The sequence below is a fragment of the Meleagris gallopavo genome, chromosome 10, assembly GCF_905368555.1.
Source record: "Meleagris gallopavo chromosome 10, MGAL_WU_HG_1.1, whole genome shotgun sequence".
Taxonomy (NCBI): domain Eukaryota; kingdom Metazoa; phylum Chordata; class Aves; order Galliformes; family Phasianidae; genus Meleagris; species Meleagris gallopavo.
Window position 1 is genome coordinate 4,092,492 of NC_139413.1, and position 24,337 is coordinate 4,116,828.

Here is a 24,337-nt window from a genome sequence, read left to right on the forward strand (position 1 = left end):
CAAAAACACCAAACAGAGTGTAATGTAATTAAAAATAGCATTTTGTACTTTGCCCATTCATCCATGTGCTTATATACGATCTGCGTATCGTTCAGAAATGGAATTTCTAGCTTTCTAGAAGCTTTTTACCCTATATGCTATGATTTATTAGATATGAAGCCAGGCTCAAATTGTTTCCTTGCCAATTACAGAGCCTGAAGCCAGCCTGCTTTTAGATTTTTTCCAAATCTCGTGATACTCTGTCCTGTGCCATTATGGCTTTCTAAAACCTATTTCTGTGCAGAGAATTATTTACTCTCTGGTCTGTTTGTCAGGCATTTTTAACATAGTGTCTTACTACCTGCACGTCTATATTTAGAACATTGTTTTCCAAATTTTTAGGGGATTTTTTAGGTTTTCTTCTGTTACAGATGGTTTCCTCTTCATACATGAGAAACTCTGTGTAACTTTTTGGTTCAGAGTAAGTTTTTGGCTTGATTTAATAATTTATTGAAATAAATATTTTTTAGGCAGAAGGGGGGTTTAGTGCTTTGCTGTGACCAGCTGTAGTTAGAGTGTCTTGTGACCTGCTTTCCTGTGGTAGGAATTCTCAGTAATGACACAGAGTGTCCCCTGAGCCTATAGTTCTCATCAGAAAAAGCAAATGCCCACCGATGCGCTCCTCTAAAATTAATGTTGTAAGATTTATTACGTGTGGCCAAACAAACAAATTGCTTTGCAGCTACAGTCGCGATGAGTCTGCATCCGTCTTGGAAGGTCGACTGTGGAGTCCTACTTTTCTCATTTGATCAGAGTTTTTCATCTCCAGAAACACCGGAGTAGATTTGCAGGAGTATTATTTCTAACGTTTCTTTCCCGAGGAGTTTATACTGACCTGAGTGTGATATGGGACAGGAGAACCAAACTTGCTTGCTTTCTGTTTTAAGCTTCCCAGCTGCAAGTTACAATTCCTGGAAGGATGGTTTTCTGCTGTTACTTGTGGTATCAGAATCAGATGCAGGCATATTGCTGCTCCTTGTTCAAAATGTGTGCTGAGGTCTACCTAAATTGCAGTTCTGAACATGGTATGTGCTGCAGAGGGGATGAATCATAAGGTCCTTTCCTTCTGCAGAAAAGGAGGGGCTCCCTTCAGTGTTCACACAGGTGCTGAGGTTTCAGTTATCCCCTAAACTGCTCTTCATAATAGTGCAGAGAATCAAATCTTCTATAGTAACTTTTGGAAATCCCTTCCAGAGCAATGGTGGTTGAAGGGCATTGCTTGGAAGCACATATAAGTATTTCAGCTGCAATTTCCGGGACTAATGTTTTACCCTGGAGAGTTCTAGGTTTGTCCATGCAACCAAATGTGGACGTTGGATGTTTTTCAGTTTTTTGTACTGTCTTTGTATTATAGTTTAAAGCTTAACTGCTTTATTGCGTAGCCTTTGCAACGGAGGTGGTTTCTGAGCCACAGAAGTACAGATTGTTTTCTTACTGTGTACCACAGCTCACTGTGGACAAGACAAAAACGTTCTTCCATACTTACCGAGAAAGCTTTTCAGTTCCTTGCAGCAACAAGAAATGTCTTGATTGGGGAGTTCTCGAATGGCAAGTAAAAGCAGCACGTGGTCTGTGGGCTCCTAACCTGAATGTGAGAGCTAAAAGCTGTTCAAGGGCAATAAATGGGTGCAGTATTAAGTCTTCATTGTCTGGTCTGGGATGCGTTATCACTGCTGAATCACTTGGCCCATTAGAGTAATCAAAACAAATGGCAACTGTATTTACAATGTTATATTTTGCCTTGGAACAAATGCATTTTCTGAGGAGTCTCATAGAATTCTGACAGATCTGAGGGTGTGCAATGAAACAAGTGAGCCACATCATGAGAAGTGAGGTTTTTATTTAACTAAGCAGTACTACCGTGTGAAATACTTCCTTATAGCTGTCTTTCAGGATCTATATCCAGAAATGGGAAAACAGATTATTGAAGTGTTCATCTGCTGACCATTCAGCTACTTCAGTGATGTTGCTTGCAAATAAACTTTGGAAACATTTTTGCAAACTGTTTCAGGCTTTAACAGATTAAACATTTTCAAGGTCTGTTTGGTTATATTTGAACTGGCCGTACAGGAATGGTGAAAGCTCTGTCCTTCTGGGACAGTGCTTCTCAATGTCTAGTGCAATAAGCTTGAGGGATGCTGCTACAACCTCTTTGGGAAACTGCTGCAGAAAAGTGAGAGACAAAGCACGAAAACATAACCGTTTGCACTGCTTAGAACATTCAGCCCCAGAACTTCTGATAAGTGTTGTAAGCATTTGAAAGTAGAAGTTCATTGTGAGATGTAAACCAACTTGATAAAGAGGTGTTACATTCTCCTTCTTTGTCACCACAAACTGGCAACTTTAGAGGAGTTCTTTCCTCTTACGGTATTTGTGCAGTCAGAAGCTTTGAGGTATATTTGTAGTAATGCTTAGTTGACTTCATTCTGTAGTCTTAAATTAAGGGAGGCTGTTTTAGATGTCTAATAAGATTTAATTTAAAGGCTGGCTGCAAACTGATTTCACCAAGGGATTTCTGCAGAACACACCTTTCACTGACCGTGCTGAATAAACACATGCTGTTTTTGTAGCAGGCAATAGATTCTTGTGGTAAAACAAGATCTCTTCCAAGCAGATGAAATATGTAAGTTGAAGTAACTAAAGCTGACAGAAGTGTTCATTAAAGACCATTTCCCAGGTCATTTTCAGTTTTTAAACTTAACTGAACTGCTTTTCTAACTAGCTACCACAGAAAAAAAGAGTAGACTATAGGTGGCTTGAATTTTAAGCATCTGCAATTGAAAAAGCATTTTGTAGAACACTCAATCAATGAGGTCTGTACAACGTCTGTAACAAACAAATACCCCTTACATGAAGTCCAATTTCAGAACTGTAATCTTAAATAACATCTGTTAATATTCTTGCAAGTCAGGAATGAAATATGCTGGAACTGATTCATTTTTTTTCTCCTCCCCCCACCCTCAGCTAAACATTGTTGAAACTCACTGACTTCGATCCCTGTCCAAAAAGATGAACTACAACCCTTGAAGCCATACACGACCGATTAAAATATAGAGGGAATGTGCTTTGAAACCAAACTGCTCTTTTCTCTCCTCTGAATTACAAATGATGTTTTGTAGAGCTATTGGTGTTGATTAATTTGGGTACAACATTAATATTAAGTTCTTCTTTTAGCTGTTACTGTTTCTTAGGCTAAGTGGGACAAAGTTCTTTTAAAACATATGAAGTGCCAAAGAAATGTTTTGGTTACATTTCAGACTCTGATAGCTTAGATGAGCATTTGGTGATGTCATATTTTGGAAGTATATTGTTTTGGTGCAGTATCTTGTATGGCATTTGTTGAAGGTTGGGGAAGTATTTTCTAACCGACTTGTTAAATTACATATTAATCCCAGTGGAAGTCAGATATCCAGAAGGCAAAAACATTTAATATAGATAGTATTAGAGTAGTATACACATAGGGGAGGGGAAATATTTGTGTCATAAGAGCAATCCACTAGTTTTGGGTTCTCAGAGCTGATTCCTGATGTATGTCAGCAGGAAGCTACATTCGTATGATATGGGCTGACAGGTAGAAAACTTTTGTTACTGTTGTGAGACTTGGTTCTTCTCTAAACTAACACGTGTGAGTATCTTTCAGACCTCATCACTCCTAATGGAGGGGAGAATCTCCACATGTGAAGTCCTGATTTTATTATCGGGACTTTTCCATTTTGCCATCTAAGTTCAAAGTATCAAAAGATGGTTTTAAGTAGGGTGAATGATTTGGTTGTCTTGAGTTTTTATCATCCACTTCATAGAACTGTTCTTTTTCTTTCTTTGTGTAAGTGTTGAACAGAAGTTATGATCTTCAGATCTTAGGGAATTCCTACACCATTAAGAAATTTATGTTTAATTCATCACTTCATTTTGAAATAATTATTTGTAGCAAAATCTCCCTCTGTTGGAAAGCTAGGATGTCTTCAGTTTTTTAGGCAGCTTCTGGGAGTAAGTCTTAAACAGTAATGTGAAGTCAAATTTTCATTGCAAGTTATACCAACATTTTTAAATAAATTGTTAAATAACTGGTTAATTTTCACATTAAAGCAAGTCAATGTCATTTCACACATTTACATTTAAGGCTTGAACTGGTCTGAAGAAGCATAAGCTTTTTAAGTGATAAGCTTATATCTTTTCATTTATCTGGACATCTTTTTTACCAACCTTAAAGATTGTTTACATGAAGTATGTTGGGCTTGAACATAGATAAATACGCGTCACAAATGTGAACATCTGCTTGTGTTGAATGTATGTTTAAAAAACACTGTCTGGTACAGTAGAAAAGGTTTCTTTAATTAAAAAAAAAAAAAAAAAAGGCAAGGGGCAACTGGGGAGAAAGGAAAATAGTAGACCTGCATTTTGCAGGGACAGATTGTGCAAAATAATGATTTGAAAGTAATATTTTATTTTTCTGTAACTCAAGCACCAATAAGTTTATACTTGATGGCTTGAGCACTGTGGGATTTTCCTCCTCAGTCTATAGGTCTGATCATCATTTGAACTGCTTTCAAGGAGTAGGAACCTCCCCGGTACTCAGCCCAAAATATTCCATCCTGGTACTTGCTCCTGTAGTGGCCTCCTCTGTACCACACCCCGTTCAGATTGGAGTGTGCACATGCGTTGTACCACCAGCCTCCCTTGTGGAAATGAGCACAGTTGCCTGTGGAACAGAAAGAAGGAGGTAAAGTCACTGTTAATAGAGGAGAAATGCAAGAGATCAGCAAACACTTTCACGTTACGGCTGTTTCTCAGAGGGGATTTTCAACATCCTGTTGCAGTCATATCAGTTGCTGCTTCTACCTAAATTCTGTATTCTGCTGTAAGTCCTATTGTCTGGAGGGAGATAATTAACACAGTGCTTAATGTGACAGCTGAAAACTAAGGAGGTCGACTCTTCTCGGAATACTAGCAGTGCTTCTCAGTGAGCTAACATTCAAAGAACTTGGGTTATGTGCTGTTTAGAAATACTTCTGTGGAAGTACTGTGAATTGATGCAGTCCCAAGCAGCACTCGGGTCCATGGTTCCACAAATCGCTGCTTGCTAATTGTGCATTTACTCTGTGAGGCTTCTATGTGTTTGCAGAGTTTGTGTAGCTTTCTGGTTATTGACAGCTGAGGAAAAAATAGAGACTAATTCTTAAGTGCAGTTCTAGCATTACACTCCTCTGCTTCTTCTCTTAACCCTAAGGTTTTAGGGAAGGCTGGAGGATGAGAGTCAAAAAGAAACAACAAAGCCTTCTTTAAGGAGAATTAAATGAAGTGATCTGCCCATTTCTCAAGTATGGTCACGTAACTAAGAGCCTGTACACAGCTGCAGTTCCTTTGGTGCTATTCAGAAGCTTCTGTTCATGGCGGTTGTATTTATGTGGCCTTGCTATTCTGGGAGCTCACTGGGAAGGTGTCCTGACTGCAGAGAATCACGTGTGTGAGGTGAGGTTGTCACTGAGCTAAGTTACAAAGTCAATGCAATTTTTCTTGATCTATTTTAAACATCTTTTAGTAGAGTTCTTCTATCAGAACTTGCATTGTTTTTCTTGTATTTTTTCTTTAAGGATAATATCACTGCTGGAATCTGTGTTTGTTTTTCAAGTACGTGGTAGTTGCCTTACCTGAATACATGTCTCTGTCTCTGTCCAGTGTTGTGAATTGCTTTCCGTTGTGCCATATCATGGAATCGCCTGCGTTTCCTTGGTATGTTCCTAAGCGTAGCCTATAGAATTCATTTTCGGGCTCCAGACGGAAGCTGCTGTATTCTGCATAGACTTTCTTGTTGCTCCAGTCCTCTAATTCAATCAGTAGTCTGTAATTATCCTGATTGGTAAGCATGTAAATATTTTCTAGTCCCAGCCAGTACTCTCCATCAATGTTTCCAAATCCTTTCTGTACAAAAGATAAGAAGGAGATGTTCACTCCAGTTTTTCTTGTTTGTCAGGCTTTTGTCAGCAGAAGTTTTATAAACCAATGGAACTGGGGTACTGAACACCTTTTAAGCTTCAGCATGGCTACTCAGCGCATGCATTTAAATGCTTTGTTTGTTTGGCCATTTATTTACTGCTAGCTATTTATGAACTGCTAGCAGAATGACAGTACAGATTCATTAAAGGTGGCAATGTTGTCAGTTGCACTAATGGAGCTGTGCAGGCACACAAAAATAGGATGGGGAACATCCATGCTATTAGCAGTGCAGCCTGCTTCCTGCTTGAGTCAGCGGCATGCAGTTGTGTGTCTTTAAGTACTTGAGGTTTGGTAATAAGGATACTAAGAATACAATCTTCAGCCATTGCAATTGAACATCTCTATTTAATTTGAATGGTGTATTGCTTGATTTTAGCTTCTCTCTTAACACATTGGAGCCTATTAAATGAAAAATCACTTGGAAGCAAGCTTGATCAAGATAGGCCTTCTGTCAGACACTAATTATAGACTCTTAATGCACTTCCAATGTATGGTGTTAAAAATGTTTATGGTTACTTTGAAAGATGCTATATCTGCCTTGTGATATTTTGAGGTTTGTGGGGAAAGCCCACCCACCATTCTCGGAAGTAAAGACTTTAAACAACTGTTAAAGAGTAATGATGAAATTCTAGAAGTGTAGTGAGGAAAAAAAAAAAAAAAAAAAAAAAGGTGAAAATCCTCCTAGTAATCTTGTCGTTTCTTTGCATAGATGATACTTTTGGTCCAATTGAGTTAAATGTCTGTTTTCTCTTAAATATAACGAAAGCCAAAACCGGAGGTCCATTTGATGTAAGCACACAGGAAAGAGCTGTCCTGCATCTATGAAGTTAGAACATGATTATTTAAAAAAGAAACAAACAGATTTTCACATTTTCTGCTGAGGATGTAATTATTCCAAAGCAGTATGGTTTTTTTTTGGCCCAGGTGTATTGCCTGATATCATAATATATCATAATATGCATGATATCACAGTAAGAACATGTTTCTCTTCACAAGCCCTATATCTTGCAGAGATTTCTAACATAATTCTAAAGGTGTAAGAATGATTTCTTTTAATTCATCACTAAGAACATTATAAAGTTGAGGCCTTGGTTCTACAAGTCTTTTGGTATGCTTAAATGAATAATTTCACTGGCTGAAATTACTTATTCACAGAGGAGACTATTAAACTTTCTGAGTACTTATTGTAGTTTATGTGTTAATGGAAAGCATGTGTTCAGTCAGGTCCTTGTAATGAATGACTTCCCAGTCACTGTCTAGAGAAACATCTCTTCACAAGTGTTGTGTTGTGCATTACAAACAGTTTCAAACTGTGAGTCAATACAAAGTTAAGCAATGCATTCAATGAAATAAGACGTTCCTACTGAAATACATCCATCCCTGAGGAGAGCCCCTCCTGCTTCTGTGCAATTAATTTCCTTTCTAGCTTAAGTGACTGTCTATTTTCATCTCTTCAGTATTTACCATTCACTGGAAGCATTTGGGATGAAGAATTGCATTGGGAATGTTAACACCTTGACTGCAGTAGATAAGATAGGCGGTGACACACCAAAATGAAGGGGCTGATTTTCAGCATTCCAGAAGTTACCTTGTAACTGTCCCAGTTCCTGAAAAAGTTGACAGATCCATCTGTTCTCTTCTGAATAACTGCCCATCCTCCAGGATCTAAGCTGTTCTCGCACCATAACTGCATTGGTTCGTTGCTGTTTTCGGGTTTGATCATATAAATGCCACTGTTGGAATACCCAGCATCTTTGGCATGTTGGCAGTCTTTGAACGGACCTTTATGGAGAGAAATTCTGTAAGCGTTCAAGGCTGACTGTGCAGTGCACATTGTTCCAAAATGTTTGGTTTTGCAGTGAAAGACTTGGAGATAATGGAAAGTCAGAAATTCAATTAAGGTAAAATTGCCATGAAAAACAGCATAAAAAGTTGTTTTGTACGTATACATATAAAGCATAAAAATAAATGTAGCATATTCTATTTTGAATAAAATGATCACTTTGCTGAACAGATAACACACTTCATTTAGCAGCATGTGATTTTTAACTGTCTCTGGCAAGGAGTTATTCCCTGACTCTTGATGCAAACCATAATGTACTTCTTCAGCACCAACTGTTTTCTCCTTTACCACTTACACCAAAGTTAAATGGCAACTTATTTTGTTGGCGTAGCGTGCTGAGTTGAAACTGGTCAGTTGAAAACAAAAGTGATAAAAACCAGACACAAAACACTCAAACCAAAACAAAGCCTCCCACACTTGAACGCGTGGTCTTAGAGAGCTACTTAGTGCCAGAACGTACAGATGTGGAATTTAGGGAAATGGAGTGTCTTTACAGTGCATCACTTTTGTTTTTGTGTTCTTACCACGTCCAAGGAGCAGCCTGCTAAATACATGTAAGTAGGAGTCTGTGTGAGTTTCATGTGCTGCCCATTTGTGCTACAAATAGGCAAGTGGTGGCAGATGGCCTTTGAGCAGCTAACGGGGCGCACATACATGTTTTCAGGTTCATGATTCTAAAAAGTGCTGTTGACAGGGCTGCTTGGAAGCTCTATTTTGGAGCATATGAATACAGACTTTACAAACACTACTTACAGAAGTGCGTACAGTAAGAAGCATGCAGCTTACATCACTCTAAATTAACCTTTGCTTTGTTTGCCTTTCATTTTTTGATAATATTTTAATTATGTCTGTTCATGTATCGTTACTTCAGTCAAGTTGATTAGAGACCAGCTCTTTAGTAAAGCAAAGCAGGCTATGCTCTGATGGCTATAAGTGGAGGATGCTTTAAAGGCATTTAAAAGCTCAAACTCAGTAAATCTGGAAATAAATGACTTACTGCTTTCCTTTTTTTTTTTTCTCAAATCTGTTTGGAAGTTCAGAGAAAATTCTCATCAGTCACAGAAGAGGCCAATGTGCAAAGAGACATGAAAGATTGCTGTTGAGGTTCTTTAATTAAAAGCAGAGGTTGAGTGAAAGTGACCTTCGTTGCAGACGAAGTTTCCAAGACAAAAATTGAAAAGCATTCTTTTTTTAAAAAATATATTGTTAAGGTATTAGTTGCCTGTTACCTAAGTCTATAATTAGCAAGAGATCTGTAGAACATTTCATATTAATTAGCACACAGAAAGCCTGTGTATCTGGAGAAGGTGACTTGCAGCTTCTGGTTGCAGCAGTGCCTGCCCACACTGAGCTGTACTGCTGTGCATGCTGTGCAGTCAATATCTGATGTTTGTCATTCTTTTAGTGCTTGTAATAATAGTTTAGGAAATAAACAGAATAGCTTTGCTATGTGAGTGCTTTCTCCCTTGTTCACAGTAAAAATTTCCATGTAGATAGTGTACATTGCAACTTCTTTATGCATCTCCTAGGCTAAGTTTGATGTCGTTTCCTTACCTTGAACTGCCTAGAGTAAAACTGGGCTCTGTATAACTGAACACAGAGGTCACTCTACATGTATTCTTGTGAAGCAATTATTGCATTAGAAGAAGTGTAAACAGAAGCAGGTTTTTAATAATATTAAACATTGAAAATAGCTCAATTAGACCTGCCATGTATTATTTCCTTTAATTTCCTCTTGAGGAGGAATGAGGGGTCCATTTTTGCATGGGCAAACTGTGCAGATGTTTGGAGCGATTTTAGGTGATTTAGTTTTCATGGCAGACAAATTATACTAGCCAAAGCCATTGAAGTTCAACTGGCATTAAGATCATAGGATGTAATTTATCTGCTTTTTGATGCTCAGATTTGTCTGTGTCCATACTGTGAATTAATTTTGTAGTAGAGTTGACAAACTTCTGCGTTCAGCATTAGGAAAAGTATCAAATCCCATGACTTCAGGTGCATAGTCTCAATTTTTTTTTTTTTTTTTTTTTTTTTTTTTTGAGGAGTAAATCTTGTTACATCCAGTTTGATTTTAAATTCTTGGCTAAGAAGAGATCCATTCCTTGTTCAGTGCAAATGCTGAGATTCTGAAAGAGTGAAAGATCCTCCACAGTGTTCACCACAGTGTTGGTATGGGTACAGGGTTTTTGCTTAATCAAAAAAAGCTGTGCCTTTGAAATTCTGTTGCTTTTAAGTTCAGTTAAATATGTATTACCTGTGTAAGGAATAGAAATCTCCTATGATTATGTGATATGCATGGATAGGAAAGGACCTCTGGAGATCATCTAATCCAGCTCCTCTGTGTGTTCTGTAACAGACTCTGTTTACTAAGCTGTTGGGGCAAACTGACACAGCTTTTTAGTAGTTTTAAGTAGTTTTAAGTTAGAAATAACTTGATGGATCTATTAGTATTTTACTTTGGAAATGTTTTAGACACGTGATTTAGTACATTCCATATTCTGTTGTCTTATCTTGAACTGATGACACAGAAATAATGCTTATTCAAGCTTCACACAGAGGATTATGATCAGTAGTAAAGGAAAATCCCAAAATAAAACAGGGTATATATTTAAGTTACATTATTAACTGGGATGTATTAGCAGTAAAGTGGGTTGTGCATGTGGAATTTTCAAGTACCTGTTCAATTTGTAGCTGCTTTTTTGCTTTAACACAAATGCAGGACAATTTGGGGATGTTGGCTGTTACGACAAGCACTGAGATAACTGTGACAACTGAAATTCACGGAAAATTCTTCCTCAATTTCTAGAGCAATGTTAATGCAAATTAAAGAACTGTACTGAAAGTAAGATGGGTCTGCTGTTCCCCCAGAGTTTTTGAGTTTTGCTCCCCACTAGCAGTTGAAAATGCACATTGACATTTTGATAAACTTGTTGCATACAGGTATTTATTTGAATAATCTAATCTTCCTAAGATTTTGTGCTTTGTGCTCCTTTGCAAAAATGGATTTAAATTGTGGACTGCTAGGAATTAATGGGTCAGTGAAAACTAGTAGATAGTTTAATCTGCCTTATTTCACATGTACAGCAGACATGTAATGAGAGAAAATGATACATCCAAAAAACATGCAACCTTGAAGGTTTTCTGGGAAGCAGGAAATGGCTGTTCTTTAGAATTATACTTCTGCTGTATGACTGGATGTTAATGCTTTTATATTAGCTGTTCCCTTTGTGTCATGATGTGTGACTTGAATTTTCATGACATCTGGCATTTGAGTTGGGCTTGTGCCAGAACATTCTACAGATCTGAATAGAAGTAGTCATTCTTTACATCAGCAGCTAGTTGTTTGTGTTGTTGTGCGATAATCACAAATAAATGCTTGCCTTCAACTTAGGAACCAAGCTGAATTTCCAACTGTAACTAAAGGCTATTTAGGGGTGAACAGAAGGAGCAACTATTCCTGCTATGCAAGCTAACAGAAGCCGAAAGCAAGAGTTAGTATGGATGTCTATGAAAAACATGAGTTGTGTTTTCTGAATCCTTAATTTTTTTTTACTGTAATTCTGAAAAAGGTTTAATAGAGTTTTAATTGAATTCAGGGCGTCTCAGTAGTAGTTAATTTTCTGTTTGTAGTGAAAAATGCATTTATGTAATGGTTTAAGGAATGTAACATGAAGATGTGATAAAGTCCCCTGTATTTTCATAATATTTGTGATTTAACTTGACATCCTACTAACATCAGATTGTTGTGAACCTAGTTATTCACTTAAAATTTTCAGAGTTGAGTGCATCTGATTAGACTCAGCCTTCCTTCATTTGGCCTCTCAAACTTGTTTCACTCTCAAGTATTTCATCCACACCCTTAGTCATTGTCCATTGTGCGGTGCTCATCTTAAAGCAGATCAGAACCTAAGGGATAAAATTCTTTCAGCAGGAGTAACTTCTGGCAAATTATGTACATATAGCTCTAAAGGACATCTACTTAAAATTATTTTCTTTACTTAAGGTGAATTAGCTTGTCTTGTGTTCAGTGTTACTAGTTACTGTAACACGTAGTCATTAAGCATCTTCAGGGAAAGAGCAATAGATACTAGAAAGCATATGCTGAAAATGAATTTTCGTTCCCATAAGTAAAACCCAGCTGGAGTTGCAAGCCCCAGCACTTTGTGACTCAAAGGTGTTATTTCACAGATTGCAATTTTAAGCTATAGTTGCAGAAGATGCATTTTTTGAAACAGCCAATGTTCAGAAATTCAATCTGAAGAAGGGTTAGTATAGAAGTATATAGTATACCTCTAATTCTTCATTTTAGTCTTATAATCAGGACAGTTTCCTTCTGAGGAATTAGACAGATAGTGATAGTTTACTCACCTTCGTTAATTAAAGCCAGTGGCGGTACTCTGAAGGGACTCTTTGTAGGAGAAGTAGCCGGATCAGGTGGAGGCCTTACATCCCTGTCTCTGGGGTACCCTGGGTCTCTCTGTATCTCATTGCCTCCCAGGAGAACAGGAGTGTATGGCTGACTGTTGGGAATGTGCTGCGGCACTACTTGGACGAGCGGCGGGGACCCATGGGTGTCCTGCCGTGAGAAGATTCTCAAGCACTGCTCTTCCAACAGGGAGATGATCACAGACTGGTTATTTACAAGGTCAGTCAGTGCTGCATATTTTACTTCAAGCTCCTTGTATTTTGTTGCCATCTTCAACATTTCTGTTGTTACGTTGAGGACTTTATTTTCCAGTTGGGAAAGTTCAAGTGAGTTATCGCGCTTTCGGATTATCTCATGCAAGAGTTGCATATAGAGTTGAGTGACCCGAGAGTTCATGTTACGGCTTTCTTTCCTCAGCAGCTTTACTTCATTCACAATGTTTCCATCCACGTCTACCACCAACTGCAAGATGTCAATCTCACGTTTTTGCTTGGACAGCACATCCTTCAAGTTCTCTATGTCCATTCTTGTGACTTCGTCTTTTCTGTTACCAGTACCTGGTTCGTTATTCACACAGATTGGCCCTGTGATTTTTTGTTCTGGGACCAAGAAGGTGTAACCACATTTCTTCCCTTCCTCTCCACCATCTGTGGAACGAGGATACCTCCGCTGGGATGTTTTATTGAGGGTCGACGGTTCTGTACAGCGCCCGATAGACAACAGTAGGAACAACAGCATACCCAAAGTCCATTTCAGTATCTTCATTTTGAAGGAAGTGTGATGACTTAGAAGAGACTGTTGAACAGATAGAACATAATTAATTATGCTTAAACTAATTAAACTGATGGGTTTCGTCATGCCTGTGCGCCTGTAGACAAGTGCTTGGAGTCTTTTGGTTGCAGTTAGATTCTGTTAGGTTAGTTTCAAAGCATATAGTTGCCTACTCACGTTAAGTAAAGCACAAACTTATCGTACCAAGTTGCCTGCAGTATATTTTTGTGGAAGGGAAGTTGGGAGGTAGTGGCTTTAATTTTTCCAAAACTAGTTTAAAAGACTTCAATTTGGATTACACAAACCTTTCTGTCACTTTCTTGGGTTTATATTAGTATCTAATTAGTATCTATAGATACCTCCTGCTAAATAGGATATGCATACGTATCCATTCATACGCCCATGCATTTTTCAAGTTTGTGTACACATAGACATGGTAGACTTGAAAAATACATCTATGCATCCACTTTGGGCAACAGTGTTAGGTAGGATATGAGTCAAACTCATATCCTGAGTTGTCGCAATGTTGATGAGAATTGCATATTTAATTAACTTCAAATTTGTGAAGAAAGCCTATCATGTGATGTGATCTGAACTTGTGTATCCCTGCTTAACTGACTTTACTGTTAACTCAGTACTGTCACATATATCTTTGAGGATGTATTTATCCCAGTAATATTAAAGTGTCAGGTATTTTGTCAATTTAAATACCATACTGAATTGTGTCATTCACATATTAAGAAAATAATCTGTTTTTTTTTTAACTCTATGTAAATAACTACAGTGCTGTGATGAAAATACGAGAATACTTGTAGAAATACGTGTTTTGTTTACTTTGTTTTTAAATATTTGAGATAATCAACAAAGGTAGCACAAAAGTCAGGAGAAAACCTCATTTCTCATGTTCAATTTGTCTTGTCAAGCAGATTGCTTTTCTCTCTCATCTCAGCTGCTGACCTGGCTTTCATTTGCAGTCTACTGTGAGCAGCTGTACAAGGGCTTGTGCAGTGGCCTTTGCATGGTTACAGACAGGAGTCAAGTAAACCCAGAGAAAGTTAGTAATTTTCATGCGGTTCCTGCCAAACTCAAATGTAAGTGCATTTGGCAATCCTGCAGCAGTTTCCCTGAAGGAAAAGCAGGCTACTACTGCTTCCTTTACCTTTAGCTTTACAAGTGATGACTTTTTATACCAGGTCACTTCTCCCTGTTCTCTTACTGACTTTAATATTATTGCTGCACACTCCATCTTTTCAACTTCATAGTAAACGCATGAAGTTTTTATTTTTTGATTTAACTGTGAGCAGTGAATGCAAACTTCAGAATGTGCTCTGTGCAATCGGGAATTTCATCTAGGATCCTCAATCAAATGGTCCACAGTTGCATTACAAGTTCTTCTCTGAGGGGGAAGAAAGTATTTCCCTGTAATACATTGTGGAGTAAGAAATGAGAGAACACTTACAATCTTGAGAATTTGATAATTAGAGAGTTTATAATTAGATTTTTTCTATATATTTCACTCTTATTTTGATTATGAACTACTGGTAAATATATATGTATATATTTCAGAAACAGAACTCAGTTTGAAGTTTTGTTAGTGTGTCTGTGCTGAAGGAATACATTCTATTAAAAACATATAGGGGAAAATATAGTTTTTCTCTGGGACTAATTGTGTATTTTCCTTTGTCAAATTCAGGCTTCAGTAATCACTCAAGCGGTGCTCGGAGTTTGAAGTTCATTAGTTTAAATTTTCACATGAATCAGGGTGATGACATGGGAAACAAAACTGTGTGTGGTGTTGAACTTGAGAAGGATGAGCTAAATTAATAGTCTGAAGTTGGAAACCTCTGTTGTGTCTCCTAAATTGTTTTTCAGTATTTTCAGTTGAAGGAAAAAAGTGACTTCATGGTGCACTGTATGAAACTGTAATTAAATTTCAGTATTTTACTATTTCTTTTTCTTTTTTTCACAGCATGTAGCAGCTACTTCATAGCCCAACAAGGTGAAGAACATCTTAGTCCCTGGCAGTTGTTTTAAGACCTGTACAGTTACATAAGTAATCAGTGGCTGGGGGAGGAAAAGCAATAGTTTTTCCCCTGAAGCACATTAAAACTAAAATGAATATTTGAAAAAATAAAACATTTCGCAGTGCAAACCCCTATTTGACCAAGTAGTCTGTAGCAGCTTGTTTTCTACTATCTTTTAAGCATTATGTTCATTCTGAACATTTATGCTTGTGTGCTTAATAAATTTTGAAGTTCTTTGTCAACATGTGTGCTATCAGACTATAAAATGAATGAAATGGTCTATGTAGCATAACCAAATGAAACAGCTGCCCAGCATTAAGCCCTAGAACTTTTAAATAATTGAAACATCTTGTATGAAACATCTTGTATTAAACTCACTCATTCTCATTGCATAGATAAGTTTCTTCTGAGAATCTGGTAGGTAACATGTACTTCCCCAGAAAACTTGATGGTGGAAAAAATTAAACATTTTGAGATGTTGTTTGGGGTGCTGGAGCAACTTAATGCTGAACTTGTCATGCAAGAGCTGGTTCTGTGTAACATATTTACCTGCAGCTTTAATCATCTTAGAAGGAAATGAAAGCACTGTTTCAAAAATTTCCTGATGTTCTGGGCAAGCAGCTTAAAAAAAAAAAAAAGAAGTACAAACTGCTTATCCAAAATATCCCAGAACGATAGCCTAATATGTAAGACTTTAAAATGACTAATATTAGAGATGGGAAATGGTTTTGAGAGTACTTTGTTTTAACTATCTGCGCTGCAAACCTTGTTCTTTATTGAGCTGCTACGAGTGTAATGTTCAGCAGGATGTAGAATTTGGAGCAGAAATTAGGAAATCTGTTCTTTCAGAGCTGATGAAAACCACCTCTCCCTGGGCAGCATAGGTTGTGATGACTGACTGTAATGGAAATGCTGCAGGTAAACGTGAATATAGGCTTCCCTTTGTATGGAAAGCATGGTGTCAGCATCTATCTTTACCCAGAATATTTATCAAAAGGATTTGGTCGGGTGATAAACACTAACCAGGGCCTTTTATATAAGCGTCCATTTATAAACACGTACAACAGGAAGAGAAACAGCCAGCTGAGTTTTTTGTCTGTTTTTGAGCAAGTAAATGATACGGTGAGAGTAATGTTCCTATGAGAATGATTAATGTGAATCTGAAAGCTTTATTGTTGATGTTTCTCATGCACGTGCGTTTTCTCTGAAGCATCCTCTAAGCAGTTACAATTATTAACTATATTCCCCTACCCCCATGCAAATAAGCACAGTGGTTTTAGCTCAAATCTGTGTCCATAGCATTAGAAGTTATACTGCTGTGGTGAAAACAGTGCAGGGAGAAAAAGTTCACAGGGATGCATCTGTGTACATCTGTAAATTACTTTCCCCTGTATAAACAAGTGCTTTTCCAGTAAGTGTTCGGTGGAATAACAGGATTGCTTTCAATTGTTTTGACTGGAGTCCAGAAATAGTAAGTTGTTGGGTTTTGTTTGTCAGACAGATGATGAATTGACTGGCAGAATTCTACTTCTGAGCTTAACAGGAGTCTGATTCCTTTTAGGAAAGGCAATAAAAATATTCAGGTATTTTTTTGAAGTACTCACTATAAATCTATCACTTCGAGAAATGATAGGTTCTTAGGAATTCCCTGCAGGAGAGATTTGTAGGCCATGTCATACTAGATATTCTGAAAACCAGCAACAAATGTGTGTTTTACTGCAACTTAATGAGGATTCGTTTACATTTGTTTGCACCCATCGTGTTTTGATGGAGCATCTTAACAAGCAGCCCCAGTAGACTGGTGCATTCTGTTGTGTTATTTGGAGGCCTCCAGAAGTCTAAAGCTGTCAGGCATCTAGCAGTGTTTGCTCTGGGAAGTTCTCCTTCATTCATCGCTGTGTAAATTTCAAGGACCAGACTAATAGGACGTGTTATGAGCAACCAATTAAGGCCAGTAAAACAATAATTAAAACCTGATAATAGCCTGCAGTTATTGGCAGAAGTTTACACGGCATGTTTTTCCATCACATTTCAAATCATTCTTGTGGCAACACCGTAATATTAATAGCCCATTATTTGTTTAAAATAAGCTTTTCAAAACTTGAACTCCAAAGCTGGAAGACAGCAAAGGACCAGGAGCTAAAACCTAACATGTAACCGTTTTACTGCTATAAAATTATTGACTCAGCTGTTTTCATTTGGGAAAGATTTAGGAATTGTTCTAAGGAGTGTAAATCAAAAGCTTGGGGAGTAATGAATGGATGTCCAAAGCATGTAATGTAGGCTTCGGATGGGTTTTTGTTGTTGCTGTTGTTCCTTTTAGCATGTAGGAAGCACAAAAGGATAGTTTAAAAAAAAAAAAAAAAAAAAAAGGCTCAAGAACTTGGAAAGGCTCCATCTTTCTGTTTGTCAAGGTTGCCTCAGACTTCTTCATTCCATAGCTACTAAATTTTAATTAAGTTTACTGCTGTAACTCTCTTCTTTCAGAGTTCACCCTTCGCCCTCTTGCCGTGCCGGACGTTTCTGAGGGCTTGTTAATGCGAATGCGTAACTTAAATTCTTTTCTATTGTTCTGGATTATTTGTCATATTCTCATTTCAAAGTCAGCATAAAGGAAGGCAAAAGTAGCAACTTGTTTTAACAACTTCTTTGTTTATTTCTCCCTGTACTTTTGTTTTCTGTTTGTAAAGCAGCGTTCTTGTTTTAATCACTGCTTTGTAACTTCATCTTTTCCCCCTCCCATCCCCTCAAGAACTGTAACAAACCTCTCTGTTTTCCAAGGCAAACTGTTGCCTTGTCAGTTGCGTTTCATTTTTATGAAACTGTTTGAAAACAAGCTGCTGCTACATTACAATACAATGAATTTTCTTTTCCCTCTTTACACACTCTGTAGAAGGAAGAGCCTATTGCCCATTACAGCGATTCCTTTGGATTTTCAGCTCCACGATTGCGGTGCTGCAAACTTAATTTTGTTCAGAACCAGTGAATGACTCTGGTTTCTTGACCGGTCGTGCAAGTCGTGCTGCTTCCACTACTGAGAAGCAGCAGAAATAAAGCTATAGTTGGAAAGGCACACAATGATTGTACTTAGAGATGTGCATTGGTTTACTTGGGATTTCTTACAGTAGTTTTATTGAGGTATCCATTTTCTAGTAATGCTAGGTCTGAGCTGTAACACTGGGCGAAATCCAGCTCCCTGAGGTCGATAGCAATTTTGGCTTTTGCTTTCTGCTGGGATCTGATTTTCACATGAATACATTCACAATATCCAATTGTATGCATAACAAAGAATCTGGTAGTACTGATTTCTCAGTAACTTTCAATAACATAAAACTCACAGGAGATTTACAGCGGAGCAACTGAAACTTGTTCATCCTTGCAACTGGAATGAGTTAGTCCCTGCTCTTAGGCAGAGTGCTTTTTAATTCCTTCCAAGTTTCTACCAAACGCCACGAAAATGAAGTCTATATTTTACTTGTCAAACTGCTCTCAGGCTGAGAGAGATTCATTTGTTCATAATTGCCTGTGGATGATAGATGCATGCAGAATTTGCATATAGCTCAAAATTAGACTTGCAAGAATAACGGGAGAACTTACCAAGAGGAAAGAATGTTGCAGCTGGTTTGCTTCTGTCGTAGGTGGACGATCCGGAGGCCAAGTTGCCTTTTCTTTCTGTGTTTTCTGATGTGGTGGACTGTTAAGCTGCAGTTGGAGTTGAAAACTGCTTTTGTCTTTCTCTGTTAGATCCAGGCTGCGCTGGGGAGTTGGGTTTCTCCATGCGGTGACCAAACTACTTAAATCATTTAAATATAATGGAAGAAAAAGTTCCAGTATGTTTTATTCCGGAGGGAGGGGAAAAAAAGCAATGTGGTTTTTTTTGTTTTTTGTTTTGCTTTGTTTTGTTTTTTTGAAGCTGCGGTGTTGTACTCTCGCAAGCAGAAGTGCACTAACCAGCTACAGCTGACCCAGATTCCATATACATCACATTTGGACAGTTTTTTTTAAACAAACACACCAGCCTCAGCCGTTCAGCCCACCTATGATGTCACCGCCAACACGGAGAGCAGCAGAAACTCCTCCTTCGGATTTCCTATCCATACCCTCCAGAAAAGCGGGGGCAGGGAGGCCGAGGAGTCAGGAACAAGGAAAGATTGTTTGCCAGCTGAGGGGAGGGTACCATATGGCAACAGACTGTGCAAGAGTTCAGCAGGCAATTACAAATCAAACATTTTTACTACGCTGCCTAAAGATGCCTTTCAAGTTGTTACAGTGCTGGGCTTCATTTAGAAGAAAGATTCTTTCAGGCTGATAAAACTCCATTTGTGTTGCTGGGAATAAAAGGGGCAGCCTGGCTGGATACAACAGGGAAAAATGAACCATTTATAGTCGAGAAGAATGTTAATAGAATGTCGCGTTCAATTCTTGACATTCCCTTAATAAGAAACAGTTCCAGTTGGTAAATGCGTGAAGTCTCTGATGCATGTGGGAGATGTTAGAGCTGGCTGTGATGGTTTGGGGTCGATATCAGTGTTTGATAACATCTGATCAGGGTTAGAAGTAGAAAAATAGAATGCAGCCAGCGAGGAATGCAGGATGCAGCTCTGTGGCATAAGGCAGCAGTTCAGTGCATTGGTTTCACTGTCATCGGTTTCTTCACAGAAGACAAACCAGTTACACTGGAAAAAATGACCTTCGTACAATTTTAGGACTGTTTTAGACTTTGTAAAAATGCGCCAAATAATTTTAGAGAGCAGCTCTCTACAGGAAAGCTCTTGATGGAGATAAAAGAAAAATCCATGCTGAGTTGCTCAAGTCGTTCAGAAAGAGAATTGTGCAACTGGCTTCTAAGCTCTTGCGGGATACTGCAGGTGCTTCTTCACAGGGGATTTCTTTAATTATAATTAGTAGGCATGATTGATTTTTGTTTTTTCTACAAAAGATTGAGTAGGTATGGGCTTCTTAAGGGCTGTTGGACGTTGCTTAACAAAGCTGAGCTCAGGAGTAGTTCATGCAGTCAGGGTAACATTGCAATGTAAATGTGAATATCTGATCTTTCAGATTATTCTTTCTTTCTTTTTTAATAAGCTGATTTTAGCAGAATGGAAAACAGCGAATTTTAGTATTAGATCAGGTCATGTGTAATACCTTTTAATTCACTTTTTTATATGTCACCTTTCGACCACAGGTATTTTAATTTGTTTCTGTGTGTGTGCGCACACGCGCATGTATGTGTTGATTTTGGAGCGATGCCCAGAGTTTCCCAGCTCACATTTGAGGGCTGTACTGGTTGGGTGCTATACAAACACGACTGCTGTTCTGGTGAGATTGCATTAACAACCTTCCACCTGTAAAGCCACGCTTTTTGTTATGATTCTGGTTATACAAGTCTGAGCGTGAAGCAAAATATACTTTTAAAAATTCCCTATGACTGAAACAAGTTTCTCCAATAATGTTTTCAAGTTTAGATATGTTCATGTAGGATTTCTGTATTGTGAAAGATGTAGAAGCGCGGTTGCTTTTTAATGGCAGGATTAGTTGGTCAGGGTGTTTCATTTAATTGGGCTGAGAAAGGTTAGGCTTTAGGTGAAATTCTAGAGATGGAGAATGAAAATAAGCAAAATGAGCAGTGTATCAGTAACATGAACTTATAAGGAGGAGGACTCGCCCCTTGTGCATAATCAAAGGATGAAAGAATGGTGAAATTACTGTGCTGGTGAGGAAGAAAAAAGGCATAAGGCTTGGAGACCTAAAAATAAGGTTGGGTCTTAGCAGTTACGGTGAATATAAACTGCACAATTCATACTGTGTTTCAATGCATGCACTTCTTGCCTAGTTAACTTTTCCCGTGTTACAGGTTGAGTTTGAGTTTTCATTCCGGTTGAGGAGTTGTAGATAAGATGTTTTTTCCTTCTGTTCTTTTTTTTTGTAGAGGAATTTTGGAGGAATTAAGTAGTAGACTGCCTAAAAACCTTAGTCAACTTAATCAGGTATTTTAGCATTATGTGATTACTTCATACTTGTCAAGGGGAATTCCTTGCTGGTAGTGTGGCAGAAGAATAGGTTCATGAGTAGCTGTGTGTAATTACTTCTCAGATAGCTCTTGTAATTACTTCTAAATTTAGAAAGATGCTGTCAGTGTTCAAGGCAGTCAGCTAGTGCATGCCAGGCACAATGCAGGAGAAAAAAGGATCCTTTCTGTCCTGCTGAGACTTTCTGTGCCAGAAAACCACGTGCCTGTACCCATGGCATCTACAAATACAGCTGAGATGGGGGTAACCAAAACTAAGGAGTAAGTCATGGAGCGGAGCTTAGATTCCATCCCAGACAGAGGAGGTACGGTGATGTGTCTTCTTGGAAGTCCAGGCATTCTTACTGTTTTACTTTGAGCTCTGAAGGCTCTCGTAGATCTTGCCGAAGATCTCAGGCATATGTAAAATAACCTACTGAAGTAATTTGTCAATGAAAGCAAGAAATTCTTTAAAATATTATTTGCAACTTTTTCTCGTAAATGTGAGACACTAAAGAAACCTTCCATTCTAATCTTGCTCAGGTATTTATCTGTCAGACTTGACGTACATTGATTCTGCATACCCATCGACGGGGAGCATTCTGGAAAGTGAGCAAAGGACAAACTTAATGAACAACATCCTACGAATTATCTCAGACTTACAACAGTCCTGTGAATATGGTAAGCTAGCATGTGAATATTGCCGTGTTAAAGAGCAACCTCAAAAGCTTTGATATTTCTCTTCTGTAATACTATGCAAGCAAGGCGCAACCCTTTCGTATGCCACGATCTTTCTGCCTTGCCTCTCAGTTCAAAAGTGTAAAAGTTTATTTTGATATTGTTAGTTATGATAGAGCATCAGCATGGGATGAAAGAGTAAAGTTCCCTTTTCCTTAAATCACACACATGTTTGCAATACATACATTCTAGAGAATACATTGCATTTAATAGTAGTTTTGCTGGTACGTACATTATAACTTACATCTCTGTGTTCCGTAACTTTATGATGATTTCTAAAAATACTAAGATTGCTTTTGGAGTATTTCTTCTACTGGAGAAAATAAAAATATGTACAGCTTGTCCTTTTGGACATTTACAGTGCTGTTCGTGCATCAGATAAAATATTGTTTCTTCAAAGGTGGTCTCCCTCACAGTCCCTCTCTACAATTTCTGGTGAAGTTGTAAAGCTGCATTTGGGATGGTGGAATGTGATATTAGCAGAGGATTGTGGCTCCACTGAAAGCTCAATATAATGAGAATGTGGTCTGTGAAGGAGCCCTCAGATAGAGTCCTACAGGTTTGAAACTTCAGTTTGGCCAGGGGTTCTGTCCCACATCTCACTTCCACATAATCTGATAAGCAGAGCAGCTCAAAGTGCTCTGCAGGGAAACATACTTGGTTTATGTAAATGGAGAATGTAAACTCAGTGCATGAGAATTTGAAGAACTACAAAATTCAGCAGCAATAGAAACTGTAGTTTGTACCTCTGTCTCACATTAAAAGGGAAGTGATCTGATTCTGTTTAAATACTTTCTGGAAAAGAACTTTGCTTATTGAACGGTACGGTGATAATGAATGTCATCTGTTCTCCAGATATTCCTCTGTTGCCTCACGTCCAGAAATATCTAAACTCGGTTCAGTACATAGAAGAACTACAAAAGTTTGTAGAAGATGACAATTATAAGTAAGTATGAAATGCTGTAATTGACTGTAATTCATGACAAAAGAACTTTAGAACATAAAGCCTGTCACTTCTAAAATTCTGCTTACAGCAGGCAATTGCTTCCAGAGCATCTGTTGCAAGTTGTGAGGTTACAGCAGGGTCCTCTGGTAAGATAGGATAACAGCATGCTGGATGGCATGGTTTCTTCCTTTTCTGTCTGACTGTAATTATCTGCAGTCCTCTGAGTGTTTGTTAATGAAGAGCCCATCCTAGTGGCTCACACCTAACTCTCCGTCATGGGGGTCATCTTACTGGCTGAGTAGAATGCCGATATACTTTGTTCTGATGAAAAATGACACACTAATCTATGCATCCTGGTCCTAAGTTCTTACTGAAGGCTTTCACTTTTGTAAATTCCCATTTTTTATTTTTATCCTTGGGTTAGGTTACACAGTGCGAAATGTAAACACTTGATTTTTGAGAATTGAGACATTGTGCATCTGACTGCCCCTCCCAAAAAGCATGCCACCTTAGACAGAGGCGTCCAATTTCTTAATGAAAAGATTATTACTATATTAAGTGATTTGGCATCCAGCAAAACTAGGGGTTGGAAATCTCTGGCAAGAAACAGGAACAAGCCCCGAGGATAGGAAGCGACCTGCAGCAGATCTGTTACATATGAAGAAGGTTTCTGTTTGCTACTGGCTGATCTGCTTGAGGAGGTTCCCCACCCATTCCCATCCTGCCTGCCCAGGAAGTTTGTCACCTTAGTTGTGCTGAATCAGTTACTTGTGTAGCTGCATTCTAATGGTGGGAGGGGGCATGCTTGCTAAAGGGACAGATTATCTTTTCTAAAATAACAATTTGTTAAATGGTAAAATGTTTATAGATCTAACGTGGATTTACTGAAAGGCAGTAAATAGGGACCCTTACGTTTATGTCCAAGGATGGTTGGCAGGAGTTTAATCACCTAACTTCCTTTCATGTGTTTAATCCTTTAAGATTTGTGAGTTGTTCTTTGGAGCACACTGTGTGCTTTTTTGTGCAAGTATCCAGCCTTATTTTTTCCACCAAAATATTCTATAGCCTGATTTAGAAAGTGCTTCTTCCTTATCACTGAATAAAGCTTTGCGGTCAAGCACTGCAATTTAAAATAAACCCTCAAGTTGAACTGCAGTGTCTGATTCTTACCGGCAGATTCTTTTCATGAATTCAGATTCTACCTTCCTTCTTCCCTAGGCAGGAATATGTACTGATGGGAATTTTATTGCTGAAGGAGCTACAGCCTCTTCACCCTGTACAACCCAAATTTTGATAGCAGGGAGACTGAGACAATTGCAAGTAGTACAGAAACATGACTTGTTCAGAAAGTCTCAGTAGACTTTTTACACCTGTGGGCTCTGTATGTCTCCAGTCTAAATGTTTTCTGTGTGAGAGGGGTGTATTTTGAAGAGCCATTGTTACTCTAAGTAACTGTTTTACTTCTTATCTCCTAAAGTGTCTGCAAAAGGGCTGAAAACTGAAGAACAGTCATTGTGACTTGAGTCCACGTTTTTTCTTACTGAAG

At 38.2% G+C, this 24,337-nt stretch overlaps 2 protein-coding genes across 11 annotated transcripts in view; one reads left to right on the forward strand and one right to left on the reverse strand.

Annotated features, from left to right (window-relative positions):
• The window catches only part of RALGPS2 (Ral GEF with PH domain and SH3 binding motif 2), a 113,809-nt gene that overhangs the window by 55,949 nt on the left and 33,523 nt on the right, over window positions 1-24,337 (forward strand). For all 10 annotated transcript variants that reach the window (XM_085232230.1, XM_085232221.1, XM_085232231.1 and 7 more), the window contains exons 9-10: window positions 21,651-21,788; window positions 22,701-22,791. In XM_085232230.1, coding sequence (XP_085088356.1) covers window positions 21,651-21,788; window positions 22,701-22,791 — 229 coding nt within the window. The remainder of the gene's footprint in view (window positions 1-21,650; window positions 21,789-22,700; window positions 22,792-24,337) is intronic.
• On the reverse strand, window positions 1,860-19,135 carry ANGPTL1 (angiopoietin like 1). Its single transcript, XM_085232232.1, has 5 exons — window positions 18,698-19,135; window positions 12,248-13,100; window positions 7,622-7,815; window positions 5,688-5,958; window positions 1,860-4,738 (listed from the first exon to the last, which is right to left on the reverse strand). Exons 2-5 carry the CDS (start codon window positions 13,068-13,070, stop codon window positions 4,551-4,553), a joined length of 1,476 nt encoding a protein of 491 aa, XP_085088358.1. The 5' UTR covers window positions 13,071-13,100; window positions 18,698-19,135; the 3' UTR covers window positions 1,860-4,550.

Coding starts and splice junctions, on each gene's coding strand:
- ANGPTL1 (XM_085232232.1), bottom strand. CDS start 13,070: ATGAAGATACTGAAATGGACTTTGGGTATGCTGTTGTTCCTACTGTTG. Junction 5,959..7,621: donor GGAACTGGGACAGTTACAAG/GTAACTTCTGGA, acceptor TCTTTTGTACAG/AAAGGATTTGGAAACATTGA. Junction 4,739..5,687: donor AGACAGAGACATGTATTCAG/GTAAGGCAACTA, acceptor TCTGTTCCACAG/GCAACTGTGCTCATTTCCAC.